General features: G+C 41.0%; 1 protein-coding gene across 1 annotated transcript in view; it reads left to right on the forward strand.

The window, feature by feature from the left end:
- LOC124555328 (spermidine synthase) overlaps nucleotides 1–20,039 on the forward strand; it is a 53,756-nt gene that overhangs the window by 2,822 nt on the left and 30,895 nt on the right. The window contains exon 4 of the mRNA XM_047129207.1: nucleotides 13,514–13,743. Coding sequence (XP_046985163.1) covers nucleotides 13,514–13,743 — 230 coding nt within the window. The remainder of the gene's footprint in view (nucleotides 1–13,513; nucleotides 13,744–20,039) is intronic.

Consider the following 20,039-nt stretch of genomic DNA (forward strand, 5'->3'; position numbering starts at 1 on the left):
TTTATTAATTTTTTTTCTTATTTCTTGTGTTTTGCAAGCGCTACTGTTACTTTATCCTTGTAGTGGTCGCCCCTTTGTGCTGTAGTAGAAAAGAAGGATTAAGACAAGGGGAATGCAGCTGTCTTCTTTGGCTACTGCCAACATTTCAACAGGTGAACTCACCATTTTTCAAGGCATAAATAAACTGAGAAAGAATTAACAAGGAAATTTAAATCCTCACTGTGTGTGTGTGTGTGTGTGTGTGTGTGTGTGTGTGTGTGTGTGTGTGTGTAAGGGGGGGGGGGAGCTTTTTTAGATGATTCAGATGACACTATTGTTGCCTGGCTTCTTTTCAGTGAGAATTTGCACAGTTTTCAGAATGTTTGAATTCAGTCCACCCAAATTTTCATTTCACTGTGGAGGTGAAGGATGGCTGCCTTCTCTTCCATGATCTTTTGGTCAAGTGGAAGGTTGATGGTATGTTTGGCATATTGTTTATAGGAAGCAAACTCAAACAAATATGTTTCCTTCAGCCTGATAGTTGTCTCCATCCGGTTCAGCATGAATGTATACCTTTTACCTGGGCTAATAAGGCCCACATAATCTCAGACCCTGAAAGTTTGTCAGCAGAGGTACTCCACCTTGAAGACACATTTTGCTAGTGCGAGTATTGTAAAAGACAGATTGGATGTGGAATTCTACCCCTGTGGAAGACCAAGGTGCAAGTCCTGCCCAGTCCACCTGCCCAGCACTTCCTGTTCCAGTCCTGTCACAGGCTTATCCTAGCTCCATCAGAGTCCGGGCCACCTGTGAAAGCAGCCATGTCATATACCATCTCGGATCCTGCAGGCACTATACAGCTTTTTATGTCAGTATGACTACTAACCTGCTGTCCACCTGGATGAATGGCCACTACCAAATTGTTGCCAAGAATAAAGTTGACCACGAGGTGGCACAACATGCAATTGAGCACACGATGCTCAATTTCAATGGCTGTTTCACGACCTAGGGACTGATTACCTCTGATGTTAAGTCCCAGAGTGCTTAGACCCATTTGTTTCACAACCTAAGCCACCCAAGTTCTTCCCTCAACCAACATATTGTGTGAACTATGCAGATGAGTTATCCTTGCAACACACACTTCGCTCTCATAATTGTCCTGACCTGAATCTCTGATTACTCACTGTATACCCTTACACTCCAGGCAACAATTTCCCCTTCCTCCGTCCTGCCACCTGCTCCCAAGCCATGTATCTGTGTCGTACAGCATGCACCACTTCCCACCTGCTCCGATAACTGTGCATTGCGTGCCTAGTCCATGCATCTGGCACCCCTCCCTTTGCATTCCTAGGTGACTGTGGGGGTGCCATATGAATTTGTTTTTGATACTGTGTCAAACTGTTACCGTGACGATCATGCAGTACTCTTGTACTGTTCTCAAAGCATAGTACATGACACACACAAATTATTTTCCCATTCCGCTTAAATTGGAAGGCAGGAGTTCTCATTAACAAATTACTTTATTTTCAGATTCAGTCACACAACATATGATGTCCCTTTGCAGTGCTTTCAGAAGAGGTCCATCTAGAGACTTCAGACAAGAGACTGCTTGAAATATACAGCCAAGTTCGATGTTCTCATCTCCAGCATTGTTCATTAGGGTTCAAGGAATCTTCCATCCAGCGTATTCCATTGGCTGTTGCACCCCAGTGCCGCCTATAGCCCAATGAATACCTGAAACAGAATGTGCACAAAACCAGAAACCAATATCTAAAATGCATAAGTAAACATGAGTCTGCAGAATATTATCATGTAACATAAAACAGAACCATAATATCATCATATAATACTCCCATAAATAATGCTATAACGCTACATGTTTACTAATTCGTATATGTCGTTAAGGGAGCAGAAATTTTAGTATGATACATTTGTGCATATTTTAAGTTTCATAATTTCTGCACCCTTTCACAGCAAACTGCCTACACCCTTCTGAGCTGCTAGCCACCCACCCCCAACCTGTCTCCCTCCCCCCCCCTCTACCCACCCCATTTGACACAACTCCCACCCAAACCATCTGCTAAAATGCAGCACTAGCATTGCTCATCTAGCTGGTGCCATGTAGAGGCATAGGGGTGTGTTTGCTTGCTTCTCCTACTAAGGATTTAAATTTTCTTGCAAAACTCTCTCTCAGTGCATTTTTTTCTTTGCAAATTAATGTTCACCTGTTGAAATATCAGTAGTTGTCAAAGACATCACCCAGCTACATCTTCATAAGTTGTCTGAACATATTATATGCTGGGAGAAACTCAAGTTTGAGAGATATGAGATGTTGACAAGTTCTGAAATAGTGATGGGGCCAGTAACTCACCTCCATGGCTAGGATTGAGGTTGACTTTCCTCTTAGGTCAGAAATTATGGAGAGAAAGGGAGGCTGCTTGCTGTTGGTAGCTCCAGGTGATGGGGCCCCTTCAGGAAATAATAGCTACATCAAGAAGGTAGCCTAGTTTGAACTTGGTACTCTTGCTAGGGGTGTCATCTAAGATGTGGAGGACAATCTGGTGACATCTGTTGTCTGTACTGCTTGCAGTGGTTTGCAAGTTACGGTATTTGTTGGTGCCAATGATGCCTGTTGCATATGTTCAGAGGCCATCCTCAGTTCCTTCTGGCAGCTGGCCAAAATGGCAAAGGTTGCTAGTCTTTCGACATAAAAGTTTTCTGGGTGTGGTACCGCGTAATAACGTATAAAACTACTGCTGCTGGAGAAAAAGCCAACGTTTCGGCCACGGTTACAGCAGCCTTCTTCTGGGTCTACTGGTGTGTTCTAGCTATGCAGTGTCCCTTATATTTTGTTGATACTGTTCACTGTGAATGCCATTACATCATAATTTTAAAAAGATAGTTCGTTTCATTGGTCACTTAAGGAAGGAAAGGGAACTTAATTTTAATAGGTGGTTGCGGGGGAGGGAGAATGTAACCTCTGTTGTCTATAGGCTTTTGTGTTATGCGTCATGATTGGTGGTCACCGGCGATTGAGAAGTTGGCTGCTGTTTACCAAATGCTGGATGTCAGCCGTGCAGCCGCAGTTACTCACCAGTAGTGCTCGTGCCTCATGTTGATAGTGCGGTCTGTTGGGCTCTGATTGCTGGCAGCCAAGATGAGGCAAGCCTGAGTCCATCCTCCCTATTCATGTTATTACGGTGTTTAACTATTTCGATGGCCTCACTGTGCACTGTGTCCTGAGTGGAACCTAGCATGTCCTGGATCCTGCAACTACTATAGAAGACAGGCTGCACCCCAACCCGGCGAAGTTGTTTGCCTATTCGATCAGTAACATTTTTCACAAAAGGTAAGCGCACTGTTGGCTGCAGTTTGTCTATTTCTTGCTTGTGTTCATCGATAAGGCTGTGTGGATCTACTTATGGCTGTAGCCATTGGCTAGAAACATTGTGCATAGCCTTTTCAGCTCCGGTGTTATGTTTTGAGCATCACTTAGGTGCTACACACGGATTGCCAAAGAATGGATGACAGAGTTGTTCTGCGCTGGGTGGTGGTAGGATTGGGGGGTCGACAGAAGCGTCCGATCCAACACGTCGGCCTTGACCCGTGACGTAAGGGTGTTGTCATGTGTGACGTCATGACAGCGCGGAGTTTGGTTTGAGTGTGGCTGTCTCCAGTTCCGTTTTATCTTATTTTATTTACTTTTCTGATCTGTTCGTTCTATCTCGTGAGATTTTTTTTTTTTTAAATTTAAAAACACTTATTACTTATTTTAATTATGTTTCCTCAAATTTCTGTTTTAGTTTATTATATTTATCTTTCTGATCTGTTCGTTCTATCCCGTGAGATTTTTTTTTTAAAAGACAAAAAACACTAATCAGCTAATGAAGCATCTTTATCTTCTATGGGTTGCAGGGGTTACGACCCCTGGGGAGGTGGGTGGGTATTCATGCATGGCTGTCTTCACTTACACGTTGTAGCTACGCAAGGCGTCTAAATTTGTTTATATTTAGTTTGCCCCCCACTCAAAACACCCCATTTCCCGCGCTTGTCCCGTTAGTGTCATTAGGCTTCTTGTGGAAAGTGTGTGTGTTTGTTTTTGTTTCCGCATTTCGTGACGTCATGGGTCAAAGCAGACGGGTGGGATCGGACGCTTCCGTATTTCCGGATTGGGCATGCAGATACCTGCCTATATGTGTAGTCTTGTGATATACTCTGTGCCCCAGTGTGCCCTCCATTGCCCTGTATACTTTGATGCGGTACCCCACTCATAAAACTTTTATGTCGACTGACTCTGGCCACGGAAGCCTACGCAGTTATGTTGCTAGTCTTGCTTAGGGGGTACAAGTGAAGTTCTAAATGTGCAGAATCATCCCCAGATCGGACTGTGGTATTCCGGTCTGGAGCAGGCTGGAAGATGTAAAACACAGATGATCTTGAGTGCAAATTTCGTGACCCATGGTATCAGGTTAGCAGCTATCAGGGTAGAAGAGTTGTGTGTCACATGAGAGTTTTTAAAGTTAAATGTACCCCTCTGTTTACTGGATGAGAGTTACGTGAAGTACAATAAAAACTTTGTGTATGTCACCTGCAGTTGTTTTGAAGGGGAATATCGCTGTACATCAGAAAAGTAAATTTATATATAATGTTACTTAACTAGAGAATCGTTCATGGCAATGTCTGAGTTGCTGACACTTGTTGATGACAACAACACATGCATAATACTAGGAATAGAAAGTTGCTTGAAAGCCGAAGTAAATAGCAGTGAAATATTTAATTCTGCCTGTGACTGGAATATGTACTGACAAACTGAGTACTACTGGTGGTGGCATATTTATCGTTAGTCTCCCAGTCCCTTGGTCAACTGAGGCAGGCCGCGAAGCCATTCGCACACGAAGAGATACCATCCGAGTTTCTAACCGCCAACCTACTATGGCTAACTGCATTCATTATAAACAGATGTGTGCAAAGTGCCATCACATTCTTCAGGATGGCAAAAAACTAGCTGTATTCATTCACAAGTCCTTTTAACATCTCTACTCCTTCCTCTGTTGTGTGGGCCACCTCCGACTGATCTCTGTGACCAAGATTCATTTGCCAATTTCTGGTCTGACAGTAGCAGACGGTCATTGTGGACCCTGTTGCTATCTCTAACACCTTGGGCCACCATTTTGTGGATATTTCGAGCTCTTCACACTATCACCCTGCCCTCCTCCATCGGTAAAGATTGGAGGAGGCTCGGGAGATACCCTTCTCTTCTCAGAATCATGAGTGCTACAGCCTTTACTATGAGTGAGCTAGATCATGCTCGCAGTTCATCTTGACCCTCTGCCCCAGGTCCAGATGCTGTCCACATTCAGATTTTGCAGCACCTCTCTCTTGTAGGCAAGCACTGTCTGCTTAATACATAGAACCGCATCTGGGTAGAGGGCACATTTCCCAGATGTTGGCATGAAACCACCATCATACCCATACCTAAGCCCGGCAAGGACAAAAACCTTCCTTCTAGCTACTGCCCCATCTCTTACCAGCTGTGTTTGCAAGATGATGGAACATATGATTCATGCCCGGCTGGTATGGTGACTCAAGTCTCGCAGTATACTATTGACTGCACAGTGTGGATTTCCAGCACACCATTCTGCCGTTGACCATCTCTTTACTTTGTCCACCCATGTCATTAATGGTTTTTGATTTGGAGAAAGCCTACGACACCTGCTGGAGAACTGGTATCCTCCGTACTCTACATGTGGGGCTTCCGCAGCTGCTTGCCCTGTTTGCCTGAGGAATTTTTAAAAGACAGAGTTTTCAAGGCGCGTGTGAGTTCTACCTTGTCAGACACCTTTATGCATGCTTCAGGGTTCCGTCTAGTGTGTCATCCTCTTTGCTATTGCCATTAACCTTATAATGGCCTTTCTCCCACCAGGCATCTCCGGCGCCCTTTTTGTTGACGATTTTGCCGTCTTATACAGTTCTCCATGGACCTGTGTCACTGAACGGTGTCATTAGCGATGTCTTCATCGTCTTTACTCCTGGAGCATTGGCAATGGCTTTAATTTTTCCACTAACAAAACTGTCTGTATGAATTCCTGGCTGCGCTATTGGTTTGTCCCACCATCTTTACATCTTGGCCGTGTTGCTCTTCCATTCATTGACACTATGAAATTTCTGGGGCTCATGCTCAATAGGAAACTCTCTTGGTCCTCCCATGTGTCTTACCTGGCAGCCCGCTGTACGCTGTTCCTCAATGTCCTACGTGCACTCAACAGTACTTCCTGGGGTGCAGATCGAATCACCCTCCACAGTTTGTACCGGTCCCTTTTCCTTTTGAAACTATATTATGTGTGCTTTGTTTATGTGCCTGCACGTCTGTCCCTCTTATGCCATCTAATATTATCCACCATCTTGGCATCCGTTTGGCCACTGGCACCATTTACACTAGCCCGAATGAGTCTGTGTGCTGAAGCTGCTAAACTACCACTGTCCTACCACTGTGACTTTCTCCTCAGTAGGCATGCATTCCTTTTGTCTGCCATGTGTGGCCACCCATCCTATGCCGCCTCCTTCGATGATTCCTTTGATCGCCAGTATGGGGTGCATGCCTCTTCTCTGTTACCTCCTGGAGTCCGCTTTTGGCACTTGCTCTGGTGGCTTAACTTCACACTACCTGCCACTTCACCGATGGGTGTGAACCATTCACCACCTTGGCTTCATGAAGTGGCCTGTATTCATCTTGGCCCTCATTCGCTTCATAGGGACACTACTCCAGTCTTGCTCTATCGCCTTCAGTTTCACGACCTTTGCATGGAACTTAGTGATAGTATCTTTGTGTACACCGATGGTTCTCAGAGTGACCTTGGTGTCAGGTGTGCCTTTGTCATTGGCGCCCACATCTTTCAATATCTGCTTCCAGCACACTGGTCAGTACTTACAGCTGAGCTCTTCGCCCTGTATCAGGCCACAGAGTACATCCGGTGACACAGACTTTTCAATTGCGTCCTCTGCGCAGAGTCTCTCAGCACCCTTCAAAGTCTATTTGCGCTGTACACTGCAACGGGTCCAGGAAAACTGTCACTTGCTCACTCTGGTGAGCCACTGTGAAGTTTATCTGGGTTCCTGGTCATGTAGGTCTGCCAGGAAATGAGGCTGCTGACACTGCTACCAAGGTTCCAAACCTTATACCTCAGCCCACTAGTTCCTCTATTCCCTCCAATGATCGCTTGCTATCTGTCAGGAGGTGATGTCCCTTTGTCACCACCATTGGTCCTCCCTTCATGGGAATAAGCTCTGGATCATGAAGCCTCTCCCAGCAGCTTGGACAACCTCGTCTCTGCCCTCCCTCCGGGAGGAGGTCATTTTAACTAGGTTGCGTATTGGGCACTGCCTTTTTACCAATTGTCATTTGGTAAGTGGTGCTCCCCCAGCACTTTTTACACATTCTGCCCAAGTTTTAACTGTCCACCACTTCCTGATGGAATGCCCATTTTTTAACAGTTTACGTTCCCACTTGGTTTTGCTGTCTGAGTTATTGGCCATTTTAGCAAATGACGATTGGGCTGTTGACTGTGTTTTACGTTTCATCCGTCAAAGTAATATGGTGAAGGCCATTTAATTTTTAGTTTGGACCTCCTTTTCTGTATGGTGTCTTTTGTAGCTGTTTCTCCATATTCCTGTTTTTAGCTATCTTCTTTTAAGTCAATTGGCATTGACATACATTCGTTTCTTAACTTCTTCCTGTCTTCGTGTTCTATAGTTTGGCTTGGGCACGTATGACCCCAGTTGTTTTTGCGCCCCAAAACGAAACAAAACAATACTCACTAAGAGATATCTTTTGTTAAAAGTTTAAGACAAGTATTACAGTTAGAAACTCTGTTTTTGTCTTCAGACAGTGTAACTGATGGCATGCAAATACTCAGACTTGATTCATCCAGTATTTGAGAATGAGAGCACTTAGAGACTTGCAGCGAACCTTACATGTAACTTAGTCTTTTCAAAACTTGTTTGTACTGACACTTCCCACATAATGATAAAAGAAAACTGCTTTTGTCCTGGGGGTGAATAGGAGATTGACGACCTTAGCTGTTTGGTCTCCTCAAACACCAGTCGGATATGTAGGAACTGATACAATGGTACATGTTGCTGTTTCAAACACATTCCTACAGTGATACATTGTTTTGGCAGGGCATTCTATATTTGCCCACACAGTACCCGCTTGCGAACAAACAATGCCATCTGGTTTTAAGGCCTTATACATAAGTTCAAAATATTCCTGTTAAAATAAGGAAGCATTAGCAGCTCTTAGCAGCCGCCAACAAACTTTAAGCACAATTTCAAACCTTTTCTAAAGTTTTTCTCACTTACATACTTTAAGTCAACACATTAACTCATTTAGAAAGTAAGATGATGATTGAAGCTGTTCAATATATGAGAGTTTAAATATTTAAAAAGAATTGAGGGTTTACTGGTATATTCTATTATTGAATCATTAGTCACTGTTGTCAAACAAAAACTGTTGCTGCTCATGAAATGCAGTAGGAAAATTGAAAAATCTCCTGAGCAGTCATCATCAAACATTCTGCTCTGTATTGTAGGCCATGTTATAAATTAGTTGGTGCCCTGGGAGATATTCAGATTATTCAGTAGTAATATTAGAAAGGTGGTATGAAAGCAGCCCGTTCAAATGAATTTGAATCTTTGCTGAACAACAAAAGCTGAGTGAAATCAAAGTAAATATAAATCAAGCTATGCAAGGAATGTTCAGTGAATTCAGAAGCGATATTTTATGTGCTAAGTTGTCAAAGAAGCTTAAAATTTTTGGTTCTGTGCAAACTCAATGAATGTAACAAAGTTGTCATTCCACATACATGTTGACCATGATGGCACTCAAATGAGAGATAATAAAATGAAGGCTGGAGTACTAATTTGTGTCTTCAGAAGTAGCCTCTTCAAAGAATATAAGGTACATTTCTTAAGTTAAACCATTGTATGACTGCAAAAATAATAGAAATAGAATAAGTAAGTCCAGAATTGGAAAACAAGCTCAAATCACTCAATAGGGAAAGGACACAGAATCTAATGCGGCAGCTGTCAGGTTCATTATTGAATATGCAGAAAGCTAGTGCCTCTTATTCCTCTTCTACCATCAGTTTCTTGTTGGTAATGTGACTAGGAAAGGCCCAGCCCAGCTTCAACCCAGTGCAGGTATAAACTCCAAATCTCAAATAGTATCTCCCTATATGTGAAGTCTGTGTTATTTGTCACACTGAATGACTTTCCATGATATCCTTTCCCAATTTGCTTCACAGCTAAGTTGACAATCTTTGTAGGATATTTCTTGTGACAGTCACAGCTCTTGATTCCACTTTAGATATATTCACAAAACTCTTCTATTGAATAATAATAATAATAATTCCCGTGGAGGCCCGGGAAAAGAATAGGCCTCCGGTATGTTCTGCCAGTCGTAAAAGGCGACGAAAAGAACAAACCACTAATAGGGCTAACCCCCCTTTTAGTGTGATTAGTTGGTTCAGGACAGAACTAAAGAAGCCTTGGACAAGTGCCGTCATGGTCGGGGACGACGCTTGAACCCTGTGCCCGCCCACAATGGTAATGACACTGCTAGCCAACTGGAAAATGATTCAAATCCAAATAGAGGTGTTTTGCAGGATATGCTTCCTGCAACCACCCTAGAAGGAAAACAAAGACAGAGGATGAGATGGTCAGATGAAGTTAATTGACACCTCATGTTCTGTTATTACCAAGCAACAAACCTAGGAACCAACACAACTGGCTACAGATCACAAGTATACACAACATTTATTACCAGATACCCAGAATTAAAATTTTTAACAGAGCAACAACTAGCTGATCAGATCCGTGTAATAATCAAAAATAACAGGATACACCAGTCAGAATTAGAAAACATCAAACAACAAGTACAACAAATACTGTAACAAAATAATGCGCAATGAGGAGGAGAAGAAGAAGAAGAAGAAAATACAGTAATGGACTCAAACATCCCAGAGCAAACAAACAAAGAAAAACACACATCAATTAAACAGTCGGAGGAAAACAAAATCTTAAGACAGCCACCAGAACAAGCACAAATAGAACACGAGGTGACACGCATGTTAGATATAGAAGAAAAATTTCAGTTGACATATATATAATACAGAGACACAAATACAGACATTAGACCATTCTTGCATAGACTGCCAAATAACCCACAAGTCGAAACAACAATAAAAACTATCGACACAATCATACACAACAAAATAAATGAAAACACAACTATGGAAGAGTTAAAACTACTGGTTTATATAGGAGCACTCACTACACTAAATGTACACACTAGGCAGAGATCAGAACCAACCAAAACACAGAAGAAACCCACAAAACCAGCATGGCAACACAGGCTACAGATCAGAATAGAAAAACTGAGAAAAGACATCGGACAGCTAACACAATTTATAAGAAATGAAATGTCAGAAAAAAACGAAAAAGGTTAGGTAAAATCTCACAAGAAGTGATAGAGCAATTAGATGAAAAGAAGCAGAAATTACAAGCATTGGCCAAACGACTTAGAAGATACAAAAAAAGTGAAAATAGAAGGAAGCAAAACCAAACATTCAAGACAAACCAAAAGAAATTTTATCAGACAATAGATAACACACACATTAAAATAGACAATCCACCAAACATAACAGACATGGAACACTTCTGGAGCAACATATGGTCAAACCCGGTACAACATAACAGGCATGCACGGTGGATACAAGCAGAAACAGATACATACAAGATGATACCACAAATTCCTGAAGTGATAATTTTGCAACATGAAGTCACCCAAGCAATTAATTCTACTCACAATTGGAAAGCCCCTGGAAAAGATAAAATAGCAAATTTCTGGCTAAAGAAATTAACCTCAACACATTCACATCTAACTAAATTATTTAAATTACATTGCAGGCCCATACACATTCCCTGATACACTTACACATGGAATAACTTATCTGAAACCTAAAGATCAAGCAGACACAGCAAACCCAGCTAAATATCGCCCCATAGCATGCCTACCAACAATATACAAAATATTAACTTCAGTCATTACACAGAAATTAATGACACATACAACACAGAACAAAATTATAAATGAAGAACAAAAAGGCTGTTGCAAAGGAGCACGAGGGTGTAAAGAGCAACTGATAATAGATGCAGAAGTGACATATCAAGCTAAAACTAAACAAAGGTCGCTACACTATGCATACATTGATTACCAAAAAGCTTTTGATAGTGTACCCCACTCGTGGTTACTACAAATATTGGAAATATACAAAGTAGATCCTAAATTGATACAGTTCCTAAACATAGTAATGAAAAATTGGAAAACCACACTTAATATCCAAACAAATTCAAATAATATCACATCACAGCCAATACAGATTAAGTGTGGAATATACCAAGGAGACTCATTAAGTCCTTTCTGGTTCTGGCTTGCTCTGAACCCACTATCCAACATGCTAAATAATACAAATTATGGATATAATATTACTGGAACATACCCACACAAAATCGCACATCTGCTATACATGGATGATCTAAAACTACTGGCAGCAACAAATCAACTCAACCAATTACTAAAGATAACAGAAGTATTCAGCAATGATATAAATATGGCTTTTGGAACAGACAAATGTAAGAAAAATAGCGTAGTCAAGGGATAACACACTAAACAAGAAGATTACATATTGGATAACCACAGCGACTGCATAGAAGCGATGGAAAAAACAGATGCCTATAAATATCTAGGATACAGACAAAAAATAGGAATAGATAATACAAATATTAAAGAAGAACTAAAATAAAAATATAGACAAAGACTAACAAAAAATACTGAAAACAGAATTGACAGCAAGAAACAAGACAAAAGCTATAAATACTTATGCTAAACCAATATTGACCTACTCATTTGGAGTAGTGAAATGGAGTAACACAGACCTAGAAGCACTCAATACACTTACACGATCACAATACCACAAATATAGAATACATCACATACATTCAGCAACAGAAAGATTCACATTAAGCAGAAAGGAAGGAGGAAGGGGATTTATCGACATAAAAAAACCTACATTATGGGCAGGTAGACAATTTAAGAAAATTCTTTATAGAACGAGCAGAAACTAGCAAAATACACAAAGCAATCACTCATATAAATACATCGGCTACACCACTGCAATTTCATAACCCCTTCTACAACCCTTTAGATCACATAACATCAACAGATACGAAGAAAGTAAATTGGAAAAAGAAAACACTACATGGCAATCACCCGTATCATCTAACACAGCCACACATCGATCAAGACGCATCCAACACGTGGCTAAGAAAAGGCAATATATACAGTGAGACGGAAGGATTCATGATTGCAATACAGGATCAAACAATAAACACCAGATATTACAGCAAGCATATTATTAAAGATCCCAATACCACAACAGATAAATGCAGACTTTGCAAACAACAAATAGAAACAGTAGATCACATCACAAGCGGATGTACAATACTAGCAAATACAGAATACCCCAGAAGACATGACTGTAGCAAAAATAATACAACAACAGCTTGCCTTACAACATAAACTTATAAAACAACGTGTTCCCACATACAAGTATGCACCACAAAATGTACTGGAGAATGATGAATACAAATTATACTGGAACAGAACCATTATAACAGATAAAACACCACCACATAACAAACCTGACATGATACTCACCAATAAAAAGAAGAAATTAACACAACTAATCGAAATATCCATACCCAATACAACAAATATACAGAAGAAAACAGGAGAAAAAATTGAAAAATACATCCAACTGGCTGAGGAAGTCAAGGACATGTGGCATCAGGATAAAGTTGACATTATACTATCAACTACAGGAGTCATACCACACAATATCCACCAGTACATCAATACAATGCAGCTACATCCAAACTTATATATACAACTACAGAAATCTGTAATTATTGACACTTGTTCAATTACCCGAAAGTTCCTAAATGCAATGTAACATATACCGTACAGTTAAAAGGAAGTCACGCTTGATCAAGGTCTGTGGCCCTTTCCATTTTTAACCAGACATAACGTCTGAGAAAGGAAAGAAATAATAATAATAATAATTAATAATTAGAATGTATGTAGTGATGAGGATAGGGTATTTTCCATACTGTTTTAGATGTACTTGATATTTTTATGTGTATTTTTTACAATTAATTTTGTTATACAACAACAGAGTTTTTGATTGATTTTTTTTTTTTTTTTGGTATTACATTTAAAAATAGTAAATATACTAAAATTGCATGTTGCACTATTCATGTGAAGCTGTCACATAAGGTAAGGTACACTTTGGGAGAAATAATTGTTTTTCAACATTTATAGGGGAGCTACTATGTACTGACTAAAATTTCAGTAAAATGAACGAAAATTGCTAATTTGTGTGCTATTACCACCAAATGAAATTTGTCATTTTTACAGGTCCTGCTGTGTCCTTGTTTCAACAGGAATATTTTGAACTTATGTACAAGGCCTTAAAACCAGATGGTATTGTTTGTTCGCAAGCGGGTACTGTGTGGACAAATATAGACTGCCTTGCCAAAACACTGGATCACTGTAGGAATGTGTTTGAAACAGCAGCTTGTGCCACTGTATCAGTTCCTACATATCCAACTGGTCAGATTAGTTTTGTCATTGGAGGACGCAGTCCGGTAAGTTTCCCCTCTGACTGTCTGTTGCTGTTTTGATGTTGCTTTTCTAATTGGTCATGAGCAATCTTTCATATAATGTGTAATTGCTTTTTATATTAGAGTATTGGAAATGGTGTATGAAAGCAGTTTGAGAAAGTCTAATTCACAGTAATTATATGGAACTTTCAGTAAAATATCACTGATAATTATTTCATTGGCATAATGTTTCAAGCTTGGAGTTAACTCTATTACAACGTTTCATATGGTTTACATAAATTAGGTCCAACAGTTTTAAATTGGCATGGCATAAATAAGATTTTAGTCCATTAGTCCTGAGACTGCATGCATTAAGTAATATCTTTTAAACAACGAGAATCCATATTAGGTTTACAGTTGGGTGTTTATTACTATGTACTTTAATGATGGAATACTTGTAATGACTGATCCAAGTATAAATGAAGTGAAAGGGAAAATGCTGTTAATAGTAGGTAGATCTGCACAGTGGCTACATAGAAATGAAACTGGAATAAAATTGAAACTATGTACTACTGTATGCACTAAGTGAAATATAAATGAGTGAATCTTTGTGACTACTAGGGATTCTTTGGACCCACAACTGAAATGGTATGCACACACAAGGCAGTCGTGCCTTAATCTATCAAGAGCGATTTCCTTACTACACAAATTAAAATGTGTATCTGGAAGGAATAGCGTGGTCTTTACATTATGCTTCCTCCCACTCTTTCATGAGTAGTACATAGTGAGCACGGGACCCAAAGCTATTGCAGCACCCACTTCCTTTCCTGTGCATCCATCTCTCATCTCTTACTCCCTTTCTCATGGTGGCAGCTTTGATGTCGACCCAGCTATTTCCAAGGTTTTGCATTCCTTTCTTGGAATAGTCATTCATTCATCTCCATTAGACTGAAGTAATTATTGATTCCCCTCTGGTTTTGACCTTCATGTTCCAAGTTTTTCTGTTGTGTGGACTGACTGGGAAAGAACACCTTAAATAGCAACTACTGCACGCAGTGTTATAGATCAGCTGCACGTAGTACCTGCATAGACTCTTACATGTACTTCAAAGCCAACGCAGTAGCCCATCTGATGTGGTGGGGTTGGTATGTACCATTTTGGTTGAGCCCCCTAACAACACAAGAGTCACACTGCTGATGCTTTAGCTGCTAGCTCCCCACTCGAACCAAGTAGTAAATGTCCATTGTCCAGGGACATCAGGACTCCCTCCCGTTGGGGAGGGGGGGGGGGGCGGCGGCAATGCTTTACTGTAGGCACCTTCAGTGCGGGATGGGGGGACAGTTTGAGTGTCTCAATGAGGCTGAGGTCTATGCTGATGGTAGCGTAGCTACTGGTAGGGTCACCTGAGCCGGGCAGGCCTCAGCAGAGGGTCCTTATGAATAGTGTCCCACAACTTGGGGAAGGAAGGGCTGTTCCCCCCCATCCCCCCTCCAGGGAGCTCTGCCAACAGTGATTAGGTATGGGTATGGCAGCTGCAGTTTCCAAAGCTGGGGACTGGCCAGCTCTGCCACACCCATTCTACCGTAAACTCTGGGCATATTTCAGAGACCAACATTACATGCACTGGTGGAACAATGTGTGTTTCGAAGAATGGGGCCCTTGGCTTCATTGCCTGGACCATGAGGAAGATACTCACCTCTAAAGTGTTAAATGACTTCATAATTGAACACTTCTAGTTGAAACTGCCACGTTAAACCAAGTATGTACTTTTGTAAAAGTGTGGTTACCTGCTCGGACATAACGGAGACGGACATTGAAGAGTTCATGTACATCTACACACACACACACACTCTCTCTCCACAAGCTACCATATGGTGTGGGGCAGTGGGTGTGTTCTGCCACTACTGATTATTTCCCAGCCTCTTTCACTCATTCACAGAGTGAGGGAAAAATTACTGTCTGTATGCCTCTGTATTAGCCCTAGTTTCTCTTATCTTATGTTTGTGGTCCTTATGTGAAATGTACATTGGTGGCAGTAGGATAGTTATGCACTCAGCTTCAATTTTCTCAATAGCATTCCTTGAAAAGAATGTGCCTTCCCTCTGTGGTTTCCCATTTGAGTTACTGAAGCATCTCTCTAATACTTGCATCTTGATCGAATGTACCGGTAAAAAATCTAGCAGCTTACCCCTGAATTACTTCAATGTCTTTCTTTAATCCAACCTGGTGAGGATCCCACACACTCGAACAGTACTTGTGAATGAATCCCACTAATGTTCTATATGCAGTCTCCTGAACAGATGAACCACACTTTCCTAAAACTCTGCCAATAAACTGAAGTCGACCATTTGCCTTCTCCACTGCAATCCTTATATGCTCGTTCCTTTTCAGATCACTTTGCAACATTACACCTAGGTATTTAATTGATGTGATTGTGTCCAGGACCACACCACTAATGCTGCATCCAAACATTATGCGATTGTTTTTTCTACTCATCTGCATTTACTTACATTATTCTACATTTACAGCAAGGTGCCATTCATGACACCATCTAGAAATTGTGCATAAGTCATCCTGTACCCTCAGACAGTCACTCAAAGACAGCGTCTTCCCATATGCCACAGCATCATCAGCAAAAACCTGCTGATTGCTGCTCACCTTAACTGTCCGATCATTTATGTATGTAGAGAATAATAGCAGTCCTATCAAACTTCCACGGTCACTCGTGATGAAACCTTTGTCTCTGATGAACACTTGTCATCAAGGACAAAATTACTGGGTCCTATTGCTTAAGAAATCTTAGTTACTCGCACTTCTTGGAACATACTCCATAGGCTCATACAAAGTACCTTCATTAACAGTCTGAAATGGGGCACCATGTCAAGTGCTTTTCTAAAATGAAGGAATATGGGATCTGCCCAGTCATCCATAGTTTACAGGATATGATTTGAAAAATGGGCAAGCTGAGTTTCGCATGAGTGATGCTTTCCAAAACCATGCTAATTTGTGGACATAAGGTTTTCCATGTCAAGGAAATTTATTATATTTGAACTGAAAATATGTCCATAGATTCTACAGCAAACCATGTTAAAGATATTGGTCTGTAATTTTGCAGATTCAGTCTGTTACCCTTCTTATATAGAGGAGTCATCTGCGCTTTTTTCCAGTCACTTGAGACTTTGCCCTGTACAAGAGGTTGGCAATAAGTGCAAGCTACGTAAGGGGCCAATGCTGTAGAGTAGTCTTTTTAAAACTGAACTGGGATTCAATCTGGACCTGGCGAGTTATTTGTTTCCAACCCCTTTCAGTTGGTTCTGTATGCCAGGTATGCAGATGCATACTACTATGTCCTCCGTACGGGCGTCTGTGGGATGGTCAAACAATGGTATGTTTGTATGATTCTCCTACATGAAAGACTTCTTAAACACACAATTAAAACTTCAGCTTTCCTTCTGGAATCTTCTATTGCCACACTAGATGAGTCAAAGAGTGAGTGGGTAGAAGCCTTCAAACTGCTTACATCTTTTACATAGCACCAGAATTTTTTTGGGTTCTTGGCTAGACCCTTCACTGAGGTAGGATGGTGTAGTAGTTGTCTGCTTCAGGCATTTATCTTTCTACAGATCCATAAATCTCTACTGACTTTTGTCTGTCATTTGCGTATTCTCTTTTGAACCAAGAGTGCAACAGTCTTTGCTTCATCACCATTTTCCAAAGTTTGTTATTAAATCACGGTGGGTCTTTCCGTGTCCGTAATCCACATACTCCAGAGTGAGATTTACAATTGGTTTAAACTTCACCCATAATTTCTGTACTTTCATCATACTGGAATTAAATGATGCCAATTCGTTGTCTAAGTGGGATGCTAGCAACTGCTTATCTGCTGTTTCTAGCAAAAATACTCTCCTAGCCTTCTTGATTGATTTTATAACTTCAGTAGCCATTGTTGTTATGATATCATGATTACTCATCCCTGTCTCTGTACTGGCAGTATCGATAAGGTCCAGTATGTTTGTAGCTACAGGGTCTAAAATATTTCCATTGCATGTGGGCTGTTTAACTATCTGCTCAAGAGTTTGCGGAAAACATGTTCAAAAGTACTTTACAAGACTGTCTTTCCGTACCCTGTGTAATGAATCCATAGCCATTGCAGTCTATACGCAGTAGGTTAAAGTAGCCTCCAACTATTATTGCGTGGTCTGGGTATTTCCGCCATACTGAGTGTAGACTTCCTTTGAATAACACTAAAACTGTTGCAGCAGATAAGATGGGTGGTAAGAACATCTGACAATCCTTGATTCCACTTAGAACTGTTATGCATGCCCAGATAACTTCAGTCACACTCAGTCAAATTTTTTTCAACTACAGTGAACACTTCTTCTTTTATGGCATCTAATCTGTCTTTCCGATGTAAGTCGCTAAATGTCTCAGAGCTTTCTATTTAAGGTTTCAACCAGCTCTTGGTCCCAAGAATAATTTCAGTGTGACAAATTTCCTAGAGGGCAGTAAATTTGGGAATTTTTTCTTACAAGCACTTTGACAATTTACTGATAAAATTTTGACAGTCAAAATACCTTTACTCTGAACACGGTCTGATGTCACTGGTGAGTGTTCATCAGAGTACCACTAAAAACTACTGCTTAGACTAAAGAAAATCCACGTGCACTCCACAAGTACTTTGCTGCCCGAGTAGCTGCTTCATTTGTATGGTGCACCCCTGACCTGTCAAAGGGAGTCCTACAAATCTCAAGCCAATAACAAAGGTCCCGAAATCTGAAGCCAAGACCATCACAGTCGATGAAGCCTTTGGTTGATACCCTCCACTCGGCTCCAAACCAAAGGACCTCAATCAAATCTGGGAGCAATGCTGCAAATTGCGAGCTCTGCTTCGGCATCACGCTTGCGAGGCCAGCAGCCTTCACCACTTAAAATGCCAGCTGCCCGTATGAACTGAGGATGGCCTTAGAACCCAAGTAACCGGTGTCATTGGCAGTGAGGTGATCCACAACTTATAGACAACAGCACACTGCCCATTCTGTAGCTACAGGCAAGGTCTTCTCCACATCTCGGATGAGGTCCCCTGGCAGATATAGCAAGTGCACATTGGATTTCACTCCAATTGTGAATGCTACTTCCCTCAGAGGCTCCATAACATGCCTAACAATGGAGCTCCTGGTGTTTGCTGTGGAACATGCCAGATGCTCTGCCACCACTGCACCCAGAGGCAGCAGTCTGAAGACAGCTGACTGTAGTCAAAAGCACCTACATCAGCTTCAGCTATTTTAGAATTTTTGTCAGTTCCTCCTGCATCCTCACACAGAATGCACACATCCTATCCATCCCAGGACTACTAAGAAAACACAGAAAAAGTTAAATATGTAACTTGCTGAGTTGATACTTTGCTTGTTGTTCCATCATGATTTTTTCAAGTTTAAGGTGGTTGTGGTGATATGTATTGGAGATCACAGATGTTAAAGACGTGATTGTTGAGATCGACATTTGTAGCAGCCGCACCAACTAAGTGAACAGGTGCCGACCACTAGCCGCTGGATGCCAGAACATACGCTAATGGGTTTATGCCTATGTTAGTATTTGATTTGCCCTGGGTATTTAATTACCCCAGTACCACCCATATCGAGGAGATTTTCCAGTATCCACCATCAGGGGAGGTGCCGTATGGGGGATACGGGGGAACTAACAACCCCACAGGGGCCCATAATCATTTTATTAATAGAAAAAGGTTTACATTGAATATAATTGTGAGTTGTGCGTACCTGTAAGTATCAAAGTAACCTATCTATAAGAAATATAAATATTGGGCATATAACCATCAATTCTCTGGAATGTAATACATTTTTGTCATCTACAATATTGAGTTCTTGTTGCATGTCACTTCTCAAAACTGATAAAATAATGTATATAAAAAATGACAGTTTGAGTTTCCCTCCCCTCCCCAGAAAAATTTATGCAGATGCCTATGACTCAGTATTAATTAATAAAACAGTTGGTGATGAATGACAAAGCCCATCAGGGTCACTTACAATTCTGACTTCCTGAAGAGTTCGGGGGGAAGAGAGGGCCCAGTGTGACATGGGACACTGAGTTAGATGTTTAGTAAATGCTTTGAATGCAATTTGCCTTCTGCTTATTAAGTTGTATTACAACTGAATTTATCTAGGTTTATTGTGGTTCATATAAGGTACTCAGGTTTAGAAACAGAAACCGTAGCAGCTATGAAATCTTCAAACTGAAGATGATGGATACACAATCCATTGAAACCGACTAGAAGACTACGCCACTTGGCTGATAACCTATAAAGATTTCATAGCTGAAATACTCCG

Source organism: Schistocerca americana, chromosome X (assembly GCF_021461395.2).
Source record: "Schistocerca americana isolate TAMUIC-IGC-003095 chromosome X, iqSchAmer2.1, whole genome shotgun sequence".
Lineage (NCBI taxonomy): Eukaryota > Metazoa > Arthropoda > Insecta > Orthoptera > Acrididae > Schistocerca > Schistocerca americana.